The sequence below is a fragment of the Polypterus senegalus genome, chromosome 10, assembly GCF_016835505.1.
Source record: "Polypterus senegalus isolate Bchr_013 chromosome 10, ASM1683550v1, whole genome shotgun sequence".
Lineage (NCBI taxonomy): Eukaryota > Metazoa > Chordata > Cladistia > Polypteriformes > Polypteridae > Polypterus > Polypterus senegalus.
Genome location: NC_053163.1, coordinates 169,511,191 through 169,528,453, shown reverse-complemented (window position 1 = coordinate 169,528,453; position 17,263 = coordinate 169,511,191). Strand labels below are relative to the sequence as shown.

The 17,263-nt window shown below is 41.7% G+C and overlaps 1 protein-coding gene across 2 annotated transcripts in view; it reads left to right on the top strand.

Moving 5' to 3' along the window:
* LOC120538030 (carnosine synthase 1-like) overlaps window positions 1–16,589 on the top strand; it is a 56,481-nt gene extending 39,892 nt beyond the window's left edge. For both annotated transcript variants that reach the window (XM_039767417.1, XM_039767416.1), the window contains 5 exons: window positions 488–695; window positions 7,202–7,287; window positions 11,240–11,471; window positions 14,136–14,395; window positions 14,481–16,589. In XM_039767417.1, the coding sequence (XP_039623351.1) occupies window positions 488–695; window positions 7,202–7,287; window positions 11,240–11,471; window positions 14,136–14,395; window positions 14,481–16,163 (2,469 nt within the window). In that variant the 3' untranslated portion in view covers window positions 16,164–16,589. The remainder of the gene's footprint in view (window positions 1–487; window positions 696–7,201; window positions 7,288–11,239; window positions 11,472–14,135; window positions 14,396–14,480) is intronic.
* Window positions 16,590–17,263: the final 674 nt, after the last annotated feature.

Here is a 17,263-nt window from a genome sequence, read left to right as displayed (position 1 = left end):
TAGGAGTCGTAGTAGACGCAACACTATCCACCTCCAGACAGTATTCAGTAGCCACTAAGAAGGCTAACAAAATGAGAAGTTATATAGTGCCTTGATGTGTGGAGTACAAGTCCAAGGAGGTTATGCTGGAGCTTTATAACACACTGGTGAGGCCTCATCTGGAGACTTTAAAATGAGTTCATCAAGAACATAGGGACACAGTTGAAAACTTGTTTTCTGTAAATTTCACACAGAAATAAGGACGTTTTTGTTCACACTGAGAACCGTAGACACATGGAATAAGTGACCAAGCAGTGCGGTAGACAGTAGGACTTTAGGGACCTTCAAAACTTGACTAGATGTTATTTTAGAGGAATTAAGTGGAACGGACTGCCGAGCTTTGTATGGCTGAATGGCCTGCTCTCCTCAATTGTTTTTTCTTCTAATATTCTAAAACATTAGTAAGAGTGTTAAGTTATCACTTTCCCTTGTTTCTGCTTTGTTTCAGGTGGTCTTGAAACCCAGCGGGGGCCGGTGGTGCACCTCTCGACGTCCGATGTGGTTCCTGGAGAGGGGTGACCTGGTGACGATCCAGAGGGAGGTGTACTCATTACTGACCCTGCTGGAGGATGGCGAGAGTGTGCTGCTGGAGGCCCTGTGCCCCACCGTGAGACCAGCTTCAGCTCTTCACACACAGACCTGGGACGCTTTTGGACGTAAGAAGGACCCCTCCAAAAAAGGGGCCTGCCGTCCAGGGGCATCCTGCCTCACAGCGGCTTCAATTTGAGAGTTAATAGTAAAACGAGAGCATGAAAGATAAATAGGGATTCATCTTTTGTTTTTCTTTAGCAGGGGGACTGAGAGGTAACTTTACATCTCCTCAAATGCCAACAAAGATGGTGCTAATTATTTTTTAATGGTAGGACAAGAGAGAAAGAATGTCACTGCTAGGATATTAGATGTTATCATAAGGTTATCATTAAGTTTGAATTGCAGTGGATGTCCTGTGAGAAATGCTAATGTGTAGTTCATGTTCAGCAGTGACAGGAATTCAGAGGTGTCGGCTGCAGACCTGCAGATGGAGGAGCCCCCAACTGTGGCAGCCGACTCTTATTTCTCTTGAACAAGCTGGTGTGCAGCAATTAAGAGAATAATTTGCCCCCTTAGAGAGAACAAACTTATGTTCCTTGAGTGACAAAAAATGCCAGATTTTAAGTGATTTTAAACCTAATAGTCCCTAGTCTGCAACTGCAGCACCTTCAGTGTCAATGGAAAAGAAAAATGTGCATTGAAATTATTATCATAGGGAACGAATGTTGCCTTGTTTTTCCAGTACACCGCAGAAAAATCAGCAATGCTGATCCAGATAGCATGAAGAGCCCACAAAATCATCGTAGGATTAGGATATCACCCTCTCTATCTAGTAAACAGAGGTGATCAAGGCATACCCCATGAATCTGCAATCTCTGCAATCTCGACGTCGAAAGAGATAGGACGAGGATCCCACACTATCTGTATAGGTATAAACGATTACCTTCTCTTTTGATGTACATGTTTGATGGTCAAGGGATGACAATATCTCTCCTAAAGGTTGTTCACGTATCTCTGGATCTATTGACTTCTCTCTCTCTGCACGTCATGACTACATGTTCGGTGATGATTGGTCAGCCCTACAATTCCACGGCTGGTCATTTTTGATTCATCTGTCGATACGTCATTACAGGTTTAGACGCCATTGCGTTGCTCGGTGTCTGAGATAAGAGCCCACATTTGAGGAGGGGGAGTCAAGCGCATCCAGAAAGAGCCAAAATGTTCAAGTACTGTATCGGAAATCGGATGTCTTAGGGTTTCGGCTGTTGAATTCCGATGCTGTTTCAAAACGATCATTCGCCCTCTACCAGTCAGCTTCTGACATCATAAAACAGGAGGGATATATATAAAAAAAATGTAAAATCCCCAATTTTAGAAACAAACCCAAAATGTTTCCTTTCTCATTCACAAAAAATGACCAAATTAAAATCAAGACACCAGGGAAAAAAATGACCTTTTAACCCTTTGAACTCTGCCCCATTGTTCTGGACCTGCTAGTGAGACCGAACAAAAACGCAAAAAGAACACAGATGAAGCTTTTCATTGCTATAATTAAAGTGTGCTGTTTTGCTGTTAAAATACTCCTATCACATATCCAAGTTGCAATATTTTTCTTTCTTCCCTCAAAGATGGCCAAATTACTATCTTATAGCAACGCCAGACCCCAACCCCTCTCACACCACGGCCTTCTTGAAGGTGCTGAATCAATTGCAAACATTTGGATGGTCAGACTATTATCTACTACTAGCTGTATAAGCCCGTGCAGTAAAAAGGCCAGGCTCAGAGAAACCACGGATTCTGGCACTTCAATCCATCAATCGCATTAGTTGTGCATTAGTGGCTCCTCGTCAGTTTCATTTGGCTGATGTGCTCGCCTTTGTTGTTTATCAGCAACTAAGTGAGTTCTCTCTTCTCGGAGATTTAATTTTGCCAATGTGCTCGCCTGTTGTTTATCAACAACTAAGCGAGTTTTTCTTTCCTCTGAGGTTTCATTTGGCCGATGTGCTCGCCTCTGTTGCCTATTAGCGGCTAAGCGAGGTTCTCTTTCCTTGTCAGTTTTGTTTTGCCGTCTTCCTCGCCTCCATTGTCTATCAGCAACTAAGCGAGTTTTTCTCTCCTTGGAGGTTTCGTTTGGTCGATGTGCTCACCTCTGTTGTCTATTAGCGGCTAAGCGAGGTTCTCTTTCCTCGTCAGTTTTGTTTTCCCGACTTCCTTGTCTCTGTTGTTTATCAGCGACTAAGTGAGTTTTTCTCTACTCAGAGGTTTCATTTTCCCAATGTGCTCGCCTCTGTTATCTATTAGTGGCTAAGCTAGGTTCTCTTTCCTCATCAGTTTCGTTTTGCCAACATGCTTTCCTCCGTTGTTTGCCAGCAACTAAGTGAGTTTTTCTCTCCTCGGAGGTTTCGTTTTGCCGATGTGCTCGCCTCGCTTCTGTATCAGCGGCGGGGCTTCACTTTGGTGACAAATTCACTGTCTCTTTGCGCTTCACGCACTTCCGGGCTGGACATACAGACAGACACACACACACACACACTTCCACACATAGACGTTTATATATAAGATAATTTTGTAAAGACTCTCAATTATTGGCATCGTAATTTGGAATACACAGTATAATTTCTTTCCCAGCTATATATATTCTGACAGAGTAAGGTCTGCCCTTCAGAATGAGACATAGGCCAGAGGTCTTCAGTATTGTATATGTATGATATGGATGCTTATTTGAAAAAAGTCAAAGTGGAGAAAGAGAATCCAGTTGTTTGTACTGCTTTGAAGCAGTAAAACTAGAAATATTACTTGTAGATATTTCATAACTATTTTTCCTGGGTGTTGCTGACACATTTTCTAGCACTGTTACAATGTTTAGAAGCTTATTCCAACACCCTCATTCAAAGTGAGTTTTTTTTGGCTAAATTGTGAAACATATTCTGCTGAAACATATTTGTACAACAGAACTAATTTTCCAAAATTCTGAAAGAGAAAAGTCTGACCTTTACTTTGAGGGATAGAACATGAATCTTGAGTGAAGAATGATAAAGTTATGGCTAGTTAAATTAAAGTAGTAGGAAACAGGCATACATGAGGCTGAGTTTAAAGGGTTACATTCCTAATTTAATCTGTCATTGAAAAATGTGAAATTGTCTGTCTTTGAGCATTAACTACCCACGTTATGATGTCAGAGGTGACCGTTCGACCTGATTGGTTCAGAGTGCACGACTAACCGGAAGCAACAACTTTGAAGGATCGATATCAGATTAACCCTTCAAATAGAATTACAAAAGTGCATTTAGTTTAATTTTTAATAAATTCGGACCGGCATTATATGAATCCCTCATCACCTTCTAATATACACTATAAAGTTTTGTATTCTTGGTTTAATTTTGCATGTTTGGCACTGTTTTTCTGTTATTACTTTCCAGTTGCCTCTGTGACATCATCACAGCTCCATTTTGTGGCTTATTTTTTCCTTCCGGCGCCCCAATTTGGGATTACTGCCTGCAGGACGCCACCATATTGTTGTTAGCGATGACCTACGTAAGATGGTGGCACACTATAGTTGTCCTCCAAGCTTTTGGATGACTTCAAAAAAACAAACAAGACTACGTCTGAGAATTCCTTTGGTTAGGAAACTCTTTTGATTGACCGCTTAGAGTCTTCTGCTCAGTATTTTCACAACAAATTTTGATCAACGCTTTGTACTTTGAGGATTGCTTTGACTGAATTTAGGGTATCGGAAATGTTGCCATCTCAGGTGATTCTTACCAGTTTTTCACCACGGTCTCTCTCATTTTCCAGTCCACAACCAGCTCTAATATTTGACCTTAATTTTCTGTATTCATAATGACATATTTATGTTTTAAATGAATGAGACAAATGAATATTACTATTTATTACGTTTATGTTGATGGCTGTAGCATGCCGTAATACCAGTTACATCGATGCCACTAGAAAGATAATGAAAAATAATCATGTTAATTCTGGTGGGTTTAAACAAGGGTATGTTTTACCACTTAACTGCATATCATCCCCGTGGGTCTCATTCAGATATCTCCGAGTTGTGACCAAATCTAAATCAGTTCCATTCTTATCAGCAATGATGAACAACACAACACAAAGACACAATATTCCCAATTGCCAGGAAGAGTGAAGCCATTTTACGTAATCGAGATATACAGTACCTACCTTCATTGATTTGCTTAGGTGTAGGTTGTCATCAGATGCAATGGCTTGTCATACGCATAACTGATACAATATTGAACAAAAGCAAGACAACAAAACCACACTTTCTCTATTTGTCATTGAGCAAATGTTTCCGAAATACTGCAGTGCTGGCAATGAACGATCCAGATGGAGAAATAAAAAAAATGAATGCTGCAATATTGGCCAAGTGACAAAAATTCGGCTGCACTCTGTGGGCCTCCTTTTTCAGCAAAATCTCCTATTATGCCATTCTTGGACAAATCTCAACAGAAAGGATTACAGATCTACACAGGCTGTCACGACGGCCCACAATGTTGTGCAATTCATTTTAATTAATGTGAGCTTTAAAAATGATCTCTTGGCTGACACCACAGTGGCAGTTATGGTAGAAAAAAGATTCAAAACAGCGCAAAGTTGACTGAAAGCTAGCCTCAATACGTTGTTCTCAACCGTGAAAAATCTTCTCACCTCTTCAACGGTTGCCATCTCCGAGATTGTTTTCATTAAAAGCTGCATGGAATGAGATCAGCTGATGTGGAAGAGCCCATAACTGTTTGGTCTTCCATCAAGCCATCGACAGCTGCGCTCTTTCAGAAAATCTATCATCCTCCTCAGTTGCAAAGATGAGCGGTTGTATCACTCAGAATAAATCATCAGTTGATCGCAGAGTTGTTACTTACGACCGTGTCACCCCTCGCTTTTGCATTAATATGATGTGATCATTTATTAGGAATTATAGACATTATCCCTGTTTGGATGGGTGGCCACAGCTAAATCAGAGCGTTTTTATCCTCTCTGGTGGTGAAAATATTGTTAGGTGGAGCTGTCAATGCAGTGGTCAGAGTCGATGGAATGAAAATAAAGGTAGAGGCCTAGCAGACACTTTCAATAAAGTTGCTCTTGAGGATGCCACTGGCTTCAAGTGTGAAGACAATGAATATGAAAAGTTATAAAGGGTGTTGGAAAGAGCCAAGCAAAATGACACCTTTTATTGGCTTACTAAAAAGACTACAATATGCAAGCTTTCGAGGCAACTCAGGCCCCTTCTTCAGGCAAGAAGAAGGGGCCTGAGTTGCCTCGAAAGGTTGCATATTGTAATCTTTTTAGTTAGCCAATAAAAGGTGTCATTTTGCTTGACTCTTCTCTACATTCATAATGGCTAACACGGTACAACACCCTAGTACTAAAGGGTGTTGGGAAAGATATTATAAAACCATCTGGAGATGAAAAAAAGTGTGAGTGTCCTGAAATTGAGTCTTAAACAAAGGCAAAATGGGTGTGAGGCATTCAAAAGGAGTCCAAGAAGCAAGCCTGTCCCTTAACTAACATACCCAGAAGAGGTTCACCTAAACTTAGTCTGGCAGCATCCCCAAAAAATATGGAAGTGGGAAATAAAAACAACACGAAATGTACACAAGAGAGAGGATAACCGTAAACCTCCTGGCTTGTGAACAAAATGACAACAAAGGATCTTTAGAAATAAATATTTTATTCAAAGAGCAGAAGTTCCACAAAGTGTCTAAAAGAAGCAGAAGAAGAGGCGTAAAATGGCAATCCACAGTAGACAAGTCAAGCTACACAAGCCATAAGAATAATCCCATGACAACATAAAAATGATCAGAAAGCAGGACAATCCAACAAAGAAGTACAACAGTTACTGAAACTCATCAATAACCAAATGACCTCTGGCTCCTGAGACTTCTCAGGTGACTTAAATAACCAGTGGGAGGGCCCAGGAGTGGTGATGTCATGGTGGCCCCTCCCACTGGTGCTTCACCCACAAAGAACAAGGAACATAAGAAAACACAGAGACAGTACATAATTAACCAATAATGAACAAAACTGAAACAGAAATCACATAAAAATAGAAAATATAATAATACAAAGAGAACAAAAACAACAATATTACACAAACGCACGTTAAGAAGTAAGAGACTTTCTTCAGTAGTTCTGAATTAACACACTTAATTTTAATTTAGAAAAGCAGCATGGAGATCCTCAAGATGGTAAAAAATTAAAGTCACAATTAAGTACATGGATTATACCTGAGGAATATTGAAGACTCCTTCTCGCCACAATTTTAGTCAAATCAAGCTCCTTGTAAAATATGCATACGAGAGTGCGCTGCCACACCACCGTGTCTTCCGATTTCCAAAACTGAATAGATCAGCTATCAGCCGGATTCATCGTCTGGCTCCTAACAGCTGAGGAGATGACTCATAACTTTAGGAATCCATGTCTGCAGAGACTAAATGAGTAAAGGTATCAGTCGGCGGCCACATAATGATTTTAACTGTTCAGTTAATGGCGCCAATTTCTTGATCTTTATTCAATGTAAAATACACTTGTGTATAATTTCACAAATTCATCTCTTCTGATTAGGTCTGCTCATGTATGTATTTTCAATATGATATTTTTCATTCTTTCTCAGGGGTCAGTGTGCCACGGCCTAACCTTGCATTTAGAATCTGTGCGATTGTTACCCGCTCCCCAGAAGGACTGCCTCTACTAAACCAGGTGAGAGGGAGTGCTGTGTTTGCACCTTGCTTGTTTCATTTAGATATTTCAAGGGTACGACTGCATCTACGTGGGGGAAAAAAAATGAAAACTCCATAACGAAAGCTGTCACCTTAGATTATACGTTAGCCTGGTTACACTTTGGTTAAGGTTAGGGTTGAGTGAGGGTTGGGGGAGTAAACCAGGTGACAAAAACCTGCAATCCAATTGGCTCCCCAACGGAGCTACTGAAGTGCAGAACTGCTGAGATCTGCAGCTGGACCCATCTCAGATAAACACCTAGGCAGGACGCGGTTCTTTTATTGGATCAAATATTTTCTCCTGATCAGATTGGCTTTTACTACAATGAAGGGAATGATTTGCTAATTAAGAATTAAAGCAGAAGGTGGTTTGTTACTTTGGGCCTGGACTGCACACTCTTTATTGATTGTGGTAAGGCTGTTTACTGAAGATTCAGAAAATATTCATTAGAACACTCTGGACGAGAACAGGCCCATTCAGCCCAACAAAGCTTGCCAGTCCCGTCCACTTATTTCTTCCAAAAAAAACAAGTGGAGTTTTGAAAGTCCCTAAAGTCTTACTGTCTACCACACAACTTGGTCGCTTATTCCAAGTGTCTATTGTTCTTTGTGTAAAGTAAACCATCTTAATGTTTGTGCGAAATTCACCCTTCACAAGTTTCAAACTGTGTCCATATGTTCTTGATGAATTTGCGGAGAACTTGCGTACGACAAGGTATGAGGTACCGTGGAAAAGTGCGTGGCTTTACGCCAAGTGTAGGTTTTATACATCGCGATTTGAACGTGGAAAAGTTCTTACGCAACATTTCTGTGCGTACGCACCGTTTATACATGAGGCCCCAGATCACTCTGAGCAGGTTTTCATTAAAGACATCTCTGCGCTTTGCTCTGTTCAGCTTTCCCTCGACCCTGACTAGTCTCCCAGTCCCTGAGCCTGCCACCACCATACTTCACCATTTGAAATGACAATGCACAGGTGATGAACAGTCAGAGGTGGGTAGAGTAGCCAAAAATTGTACTCAAGTAAGAGTAGCGTTACTTCAAAATAATATTACTCAAGTAGAAGTAAAAAGTAGTCATCCAAAAAACTAATCAAGTAAGAGTAAAAAAGTATTTGGCGAAACGACTACTCAAGTACTGTTTGAACATAATAATTGATTTATTTTTTACAAATGTTGTAATAAGACAGACAAAAATACAAAATAATGTGCAAATTCTGCTTATTCAAAATAATAAAATAAAAAAACGAGTAAAAATAAATCACATCTTTACAAAATAAAGATGCACAAATAACACGAAGTTCCAAATCTCAGTCTTTCACACAGGGCCGCTGCTGGCCAAATGGGTGCCCTAAGCAGACATTTACTTTTGTGCCCCCTCCCCCAAATATTTCGGAAGTAAAAATAAAATTATAAAAAAAAACACCTACTATAGGGGCCAAAATGGAACTTTATTCAAATAAAAGTAAATACGTAAATTAATTGTATCATTTATAAATTACAATTGTAGTTCTACAGCAAAAAATGCAAACTAAAATTACACTTTAAATAAAACATCTATAATAAATAAAATAAACAATAATAAACTGAAATAAAACCAACACTGTCATCTGCTGGAGCTTTCCAAAGTTCAAAATTTACAAAGGCACACTTCTGCTTTTTCTTGAGGCAAAGTCGTAAATGAGCTCTTCATATGATAAAGCCTTTGCTAATTCAGAGTTGATGCTGACAATTGCCAGACCACTCATGCGCTCTGGTGCCATAGATGAGCGCAAGTACGTTTTGATGAGCTTCATTTTAGAAAAACTTCGCTCAGCAGAGACAACAGTTACAGGGAGCGTCACTGCTATGCGCAGAGCAATCCAGAGATGTGGGTACAACTCTTGTAGGTGGTTGTCATGGAGAAATGATAACTGTTCTTTAATGACACCATATGGTCATTATTAATCAATAATCGTAATTGCCTCTGTGTTTTAATATAATGCATTTTAAGTCATTTTGTTTATTTAGATCTGCTTGTATTCATATTAAGAAAGATGTGTTAGTCGTGAAATTATTACCGACATTAAAACACATTATTAACGTCGACAGAATAAAATAAAGTTTCACAGGATTATGAACGTACCTGAAAGTGATGCACGGGCTTCATCTTGGGCTTTTTTTTTCTTTCGTTTCTCGGCGCCGGACTGTTGATGTCTCTTTCCAGGACCGGGCATATTGTTCAATTATTATCATTTTTGGCCAAATAGGCAGCCATAACAGAGGTGAGGGCGCGCGCATCATCAGGTGTGTTCAGCCTACTCTGCGTTCACCGTAAAATGCAATATATACGTTTAAATTTTTATTTGTATATGTATATTATTAATATTAATTTATTATTATAATATATAAAATGATTTTTGAGCATCTGGGATGGTGCCCCTGGGAGTTACCCTCGAGACTGCGACTCTGCGTAGGAGCGGCGGTACTGCTTTCACAACAAAGCTTTTGAAGCCGATACCTACAGTGGGTGACATGTATGTTTGAACAGTGCAAACTACTTACAGTGACGAGATCTCCTGTACACTGACAGTATAATAATACTGCATATTCACTTTGTGGTGTAGCGGGTCCGCAGCTTCAAAAAAAAAAAAATCCATAAAGCCGTGTCACTCTCCGTGGGCACAATTGCATCACCGTGGGGAGTTAATGAGGTAGTTGGTGCGAGTCGCACCTGCACGATCGTTCTCAATTGATTTTTTGGCTTCCTGCGGCGTGTGATTAAGGCCCACGGACACGGGAGTGTATATATACGGGTCAGCACATAAAAGAAGGTGGAATCAAAGAAAAGGAGAAAAGACATGAAAGGCAGGCTTGGGAACGACGATCTGGTTCTTGCAGTGGAGCTGTGACCGTTTAGCAGTGAACAGGAGCCTCGCATGACTAAAACGTCTCTCACAGGCTGCAAGACGCAGGAAGTTTGTGTGTGGTCATGTGACTGCATGACAACGTCTGATTGGTGAAACAGTCATGCAGTAGATCCACTGACAACTTCTCTCTTGCAAAAACATAGTTTAATGTATAAATGGAAAAAAGTAACGAGTCGAGTGTTGCCCAATGTAGCGGAGTAAGAGTAGTGTTTCTTCTTCACAAATGTACTCAAGTAAAAGTATGGTGCAGTACAACTACTCTTAGAAGTACAATTTTTTTAAAAAAGTTATTCAAGTAAATGTAACGGAGTAAATATAACTCGTTACTACCCACCTCTGTGAACAGTACCTGGTTTCCTCCAGACATGACGCATTATCTTTGCTTCATCAGACACAGGAAGTCTTGTTTCTCACATTTCTGGGAGTCCTTTAGGTGCCTTTTTGCCAACTGCATGTGGGCTTCCTCCTGTCTTTTACCAAGAAGAGACTTTTCTCCGGCCACATAAACCACAGATCGGTGGAATGTTTGTAGTGATGGTTGTCCTTCTGGAAGTTCCTCCCATTTGCATACAGGTTCTCTGGAGCTGAGCCAGAGTGACTGTCTGGTTCCTGGTCACCTCTTTCACCGAGACCTTTCTCTCCTGGAGCGGTGGAGAATTACCTTCACTAGAGCTCTTAAAGCTGTCCCTTATGTGCATGCACATCATACATCAGCGATGAGTAAAATGATTTTTATAAATAGTATAAGTAGCAAAACTCCGTCTTTGTCCACACTACTATATTTTCATTGATCGGCATCCACACTATAATCTCCAAAAGTGCATATGCTGTATTTGTTAGCCTAGACTAGCTGTGTGTACTTTAGCAGAAACAACAGGATGAAGTGTCCTCCTTAAAGAGATGGTTACAACACCAGCCACAGGATTGCTCTCAAAACTGTAGCTACTGGTGAATTATTTCTCTTCTTTTCCACGTATGCAGCATTCAAACTGTACACGGCCTTGTTTATTTCTTTTCTTCACAGCTCGTCTGTAGTGTAGGTCGAGCTGACCAGCCTCTCCACCATGGCAGTTCACTGCCCCAGACTCTGGAAACAACCCTTCAAGATTGGGGCATTGCTGACCCCGTCATATGCAACAACATCCAAAACCAAGTTCGAGACAAGGCTCAAGCCTGCATGAAGGCCATCATGGAAATGGAGAAGGAAATGTCACTGGAGCAGCGTGGGGGTCGAGGAGCCCGAATGGATCTTATTGGTAGGTGGCATTTTTATTGGGCAAAAACGATTTCATGACACTTGATTGTAGACCTGCAACTGAGCAAGTGAGATAAGCAGCTGAGGGCTTTACAGCACACATTGCCAAGGACCACCAAAACACACGGAAAACTCTTAAATTGCACTCTCAGATTGATTTGCTGTTGGTGGTATGCTCCTCCTTTTGTTCTTTCTTCCTTTTGGTTCAAGAATTTTAAAATTGATTTGTCTAGGGGACAAAGCTTAGAGAGATAGATAGATAGATAGATAGATAGATAGATAGATAGATAGATAGATAGATAGATAGATAGATAGATAGATAGATAGATAGATAGATAGATAGAAAAGGCACTATATACTGTAACACATAGATAGATAGATAGATAGATAGATAGATAGATAGATAGATAGATAGATAGATAGATAGATAGATAGATAGATAGATAGATAGATAGATAGATAGATAGATAGATTCTGTTTCTCTTGTCGGTACTCAAATGTGGCACTCAGTGCCACAGCCCAGCTGCCAAGTTGTTTTGCCTGCCTAAGATAAAGTCATCCCTGATGGAGGATTGCAGGAATCATAGGAAAGAGGGGTCCATTCATTGGTTAGCGCTATTTCAGCTGCGGAATGGCCAAATGGGGGAGGCAGCTTGATGGATGAGGACTCCAGGACTCTAAACATATCCAAATCATATTATGGGATATCATCTACTGTTAAATTCTGCTATGTACTTTTAACATTTTTATTTTTATACTGTAATGAGGATTTGTTCTGTTCTGTGTATTGTATCATATTGTATTGACCCCCTTCTTTTTGACACCCGTTGCACGCCCAACCTACCTGGAAAGGGGTCTCTCTTCGAACTGCCTTTCCCAAGGTTTCTTCCATTTTTTCCCTACAAGGTTTTTTTTTTTTTGAGAGTTTTTCCGTTGTCTTCTTAGAAAGTCAAGGCTGGGGGGCTGTCAAGAGGCAGGGTCTGTTAAAGCCCATTGCGGCACTTCTTGTGTGATTTTGGGCTCTACAAAAATAAACTGTATTGTATTGTATTGTATTGTATACATAGAAAGATGTCATGAAGCACACTCTGCAGAGTCAATTGTCTAGCAAACATGGCAACAACAACCTCACAAAACGGCGGTTCCTCATGAAACTAAAAATTTTTTACAATTCTATAACGACATTTAAGTAATGTAGCAATAGCAGAATCCAATTCTATATTTACATAGAAAGAAGAGTAAAACAGGTAATGTACAGTTCAGTCTCTGTGTTCGCATCATTTAAATTCTCGAATTATAGAATATGTGAAAGGCAGCAGCCGATTTGACGTCACCTCCTGAGCCCCTCTCAGCTTCCCAAAAAAAAGAAGCATAAAACCTTGGTGTGAAATCTTAGCCATGACATTATGTGACGCCCTAACACCTTGCAGACATCCTCTATGAATATGACAACTTAAAAAACTCCATTCGAGCAATAAAATTTACAGAGGATCTAAAAGACATTTTATCACCTTACACGGATTTGTTCAAATCATTAAGATAAAAGTGAAGTTAACTTCCTGCCTCAGTGTTTCTGTAATTTAAGAATACGCCAGCCTTGGAACCAGAAATCTCCCCCTCGACTGGTCCTTCTTCAGAGAAGTCCTGCAGCAAACAATTAAACTCACGTGGTCCATCATATTTTTCTCTTTGTTTGTTTGAATAGCGTATGTGTAATTGTTAAGAGTTGTGGAAGCCGCCCGGACACAGACAAGCGGACATGTCAAAGTCACCCAACACACGTTTATTTTCTGTCTCCATATTTACAATAGTGCAGCACAATCCCAAAGTCCAGGCTAACTCAAATGCCTTACTCTTCAGGCCGCCTCCTTGCCTCTCCTCCCGAGCTCCGTCCTTCTCCACTCCCGACTCAAGCCCACGAACGGAGGGAGGCGGCCCCTTTTATAGTCACCCAGATGTGCTCCGGGTGCCTCCTGACAATCTCCCGCCGGCACTCCCCAGTGTGGCGGAAGTGCAGGCTGTGCAACCGGAAACACTCCAGATGTCCCCGATCCTCTTCCACCCAGCACTTCCGGGTGTGGCAAAAAAGCTGAGGTCCAGGGCTCCCAAGGCACTGGGGCACCCCCTGGCTGCCACCACGGGCCCCTACTGGGTTCAAAGCTCTGTACCCGTGGACCCCAAAGGCACCAAAGCAGTCGCCCCTCTCCTGGTCTGGAGGAGGGAGGCGCAAGCCCTCCTCCGGTCCTCCTGGGTGTCCCGGCCGGGTACCAGCCCCAGCCACTCGCCACAGAGTGTGTTAAGCTGCATTTTTAATTCCTTTTTTTTTGTTTTGTAAAATGTATGCAAGAATGTAAACTTATAAAACATATGTTATAATATATTTTAAATGTACTGTATGTATTGATTAATCTCTTTTACATGACATTGAAGCTTTTGATTAACTCTTTTAAATTCCATATTTAATTGAGAATCGTAATATTTGCGGATTTCAGTTTTTGTAGGTGGTATTGACCTCTAACTCCCATAAATAAGGAGGCCTTACTGTACACAAAATTTATAATACAGACAAATCATAGCAAGGTTGAGTTATATATAATGTGCAGCATACCAAAAATGATTGCATTTTGTTTTTGATTTATTTCTTTATTTATTTTTCCTCTCACAGGAGTTGATTTGCTGCTGTCCTCTTCTGGACAGGTCATCACCCCAATTCTGCTCGGCATCAAGACATCACGCTGCTTAGAAAGCTACGGATTGTTCCTGTCTGGAGGTCTGGGACAGCCTGGTTTGGCTGAAGCCTTGTTGCATACCCCCCTAAACCGCTCCCAACGCTACATCATGGAGGGAAGAAATGTCCTTGTCATTGGAGCTGGAGGAGTCAGCAAGACCTTCATTTGGGAATCAGCAAGAGATTACGGCTTGAAGGTAAATCCATCTTTCCGTTGGGTCTTGTTGTCTTTCCTTTCAATTAAAATAAGTCACTAACCCTAACCCTAACCTTTCTCCGCAGATACATCTTGTTGAATCTGACCCTGCTCATTTTGCGGCAGGTCTGGTTTCGACCTTCCTGCACCTGGATGTGACTGACCACAAGAGAGACCCCGAGCACTGCATCAAAATCTGTGAATCTCTTTCTGAACGCGGCATAAAGCCCGACGGCTGCCTGTCTTTCTGGGATGATTGCATCGTGTTGGCAGCAATGGTTTGTGAGCGTTTAGGTCTGCATTGCAGCCCCTTGTCTGCTGTCCAGACTGCTAAACAGAAGAGCCAAACCCATCTTCGGCTGCTGGAGAGGGCCTTCTCTACTAATGTGCCATTACCGTCTACATATACTCCAAACCTCACCCACCAGTTTCCCAGCTGTCCCGAGTCCACCATGCAGTCCACTGGGACGTTCTTGTCTTCATACACCCAGTCCACCTGCTTTGCTTCCATTCCTAAAGCTTCGCATGCTACAGATCCTTTCCCCGATTCCTCTTTCTCTCCTCCATTTTCTAACCCGTCTCCACTTCATGCTATGCTACAAAAATCTAATCAGGCTGCAAATGACCGGTTTTCCACATCTTCCCATTTAAATTGTCCAAACGCTTACCAGGATAGCGTGCACCTGTCTCCCATCTCTCCTTCACCCGAATCTTCAAATCCCAACTCACCCCTGAAACGCGGGAATCCGCAAATCGGTAACACCGAGTCTTTATTTTGTCACTCGGATTCAGATTCGTCTTTGGGGTCCCTTATTAATTCAGCTTATCACTCCTCTTGGACCCCATCCCCTCACATCTATGCCGTCCCATGCTACCACCTGGAATCCCATGTAGATATCGAAAAGGCATCCAAAATGATAAACTTTCCAGCTGTAATGAAGCTGGAGTTTGGCGCCGGGGCAGTGGGTGTAAAAAGAGTAGACAATCAGGAGCAAAGCCACGCCCACTTTGAGAAAATATCCAGTGATCTTCGGGAAGAAACCGATTATCCGGGCATTGGTCTTGGCTGGGGTAATGCCATGACCATGATGGAGTACCTGTCTGGCACGGAGCACGATGTAGACTTGGTGGTCTACAATGGCCAAATGATTGCCTCCTTTGTTTCCGACAACGGTCCAACTCGGGTGCCATATTTTACCGAAACGGCAGCTGCCATGCCCAGCTACTTGCGCCCTGACAAGAAAGCTCAGCTTGTTGAAGCAGCTCTTCGCTGCTGTCTGGGTTGCGGATTAACATATGGGGTGTTTAACGTTGAAATGAAGATGACCCCCACTGGGCCCAGGCTGATTGAGATCAATGCCAGGATGGGTGGCTTTTACCTTCGGGACTGGATCCGGGCTATCTATGGAGTCGATATTCTGTTCTCCGCTTTCATGGTAGCTTGTGGAGTCCGGCCTAGGTTGCACCAAGCTTCCCCTCCGCTGTGCCATCTTATCGGCGTGATGTGCGTTGTCTCCCAGCATCTCAGAGCTCTTAAAACCACGGCCAGCTCTGAAGTTCTGCGTCTGCTGCATGCCAGGGGGATAATAAGGCTGAATCAGTTGGACGATGAGCTGATTGCCAGCGAATACGAGGAGCCCTACTGCAATGTGGCCTGTCAGAGCCAAGACAGGGACACGGCTCGGCTACAGCTACTAAGCATCTGTCAAATACTTGGAATTGATTCCCCTGATTACCCTGTCTCCTATTTCTTATCTGACTTCAAATAGCATTTAGGGAACGGTTTCGTTTCTTATGTTTATAGACTTAGAGCTTGTTGTAGAAAAGCCTGTTTGGTCGATCACCTAGGATACACATCCAGATTTTGGCTTTTTCCTGTTGCATTACTAATAATAAGAGGGAAACTGATATGACATATCAGTCAGATGATAATGTGATGACCTCAGCAAGTCGTCATTTAAGACTTGAGAACATCTCCTCGAGAGCGTTTTCATCCAACCGCCGTCCGCAAAAAACAGGAATAGGTAGTCATAAATCCTAGGTTTAGATAAGGTGAAGTGTTCCAGATGAGTGGGAGGCAACGCGAGGCACGTCGCTTTTACTTGGCAGAACTGTTCGCCCGCTCTTCGTCTCCATGGGTTCCCCATACATGCTGGTTATGAAGAATTGTCCCTATGGTCAAACAAAAAAAAAAATCACATTTCAATTAATAACCCAAATGCACTGTCCATAAATTATACAAAGTTTGTTTCCGAGGAATCATCCGAAAAGCCATCATTTGCTTCTCTTCAGTAATGGCTACTAAGCTGATGTTTTTAGTGCAGGCTTATTTTGAAATTGTGACTATTGCCTGTCATTCTGTTATAGAAAATGTAAAGAAATTAATATAACCCCCAAAAAGCATTTTCTTTGTTTTAATAAAATAGAAGTTGAATATGCAGTCAATATTTAATCCAAAATTAAAAATATCTGACCTTGCAAACCACCAGTTATATGAATGACTTTTAAAACCGATGTACGTTATTCTTGTATGTTACGTGTAGGAGCTGATTTCCTCTCGTTTACTGCATTGCTGAAATCACTGAATCTCACAGTTCAAGGAAACTGGGTGGCGGTGGCACATTCGCCAGTTTCACCAGCCCACTCATTATCATCATAGTTGGACCACCTTTCCCCCTCAGTGTTCAGAGCAAGGGTACCTTTAGAAACATAAACCAATCTCACTTTGTGTCTGAGTCAGAAGGAGGAGGGTTGGAGGTCCCCCTCAGGGTCCGGAGCACACGCGCCTCCCAAAACACAGCAGATATTATTATTACACTTCTACAACCCAAAGTGTGAGGCGTTCATTTATAAACGTGAAGAGGTGAAT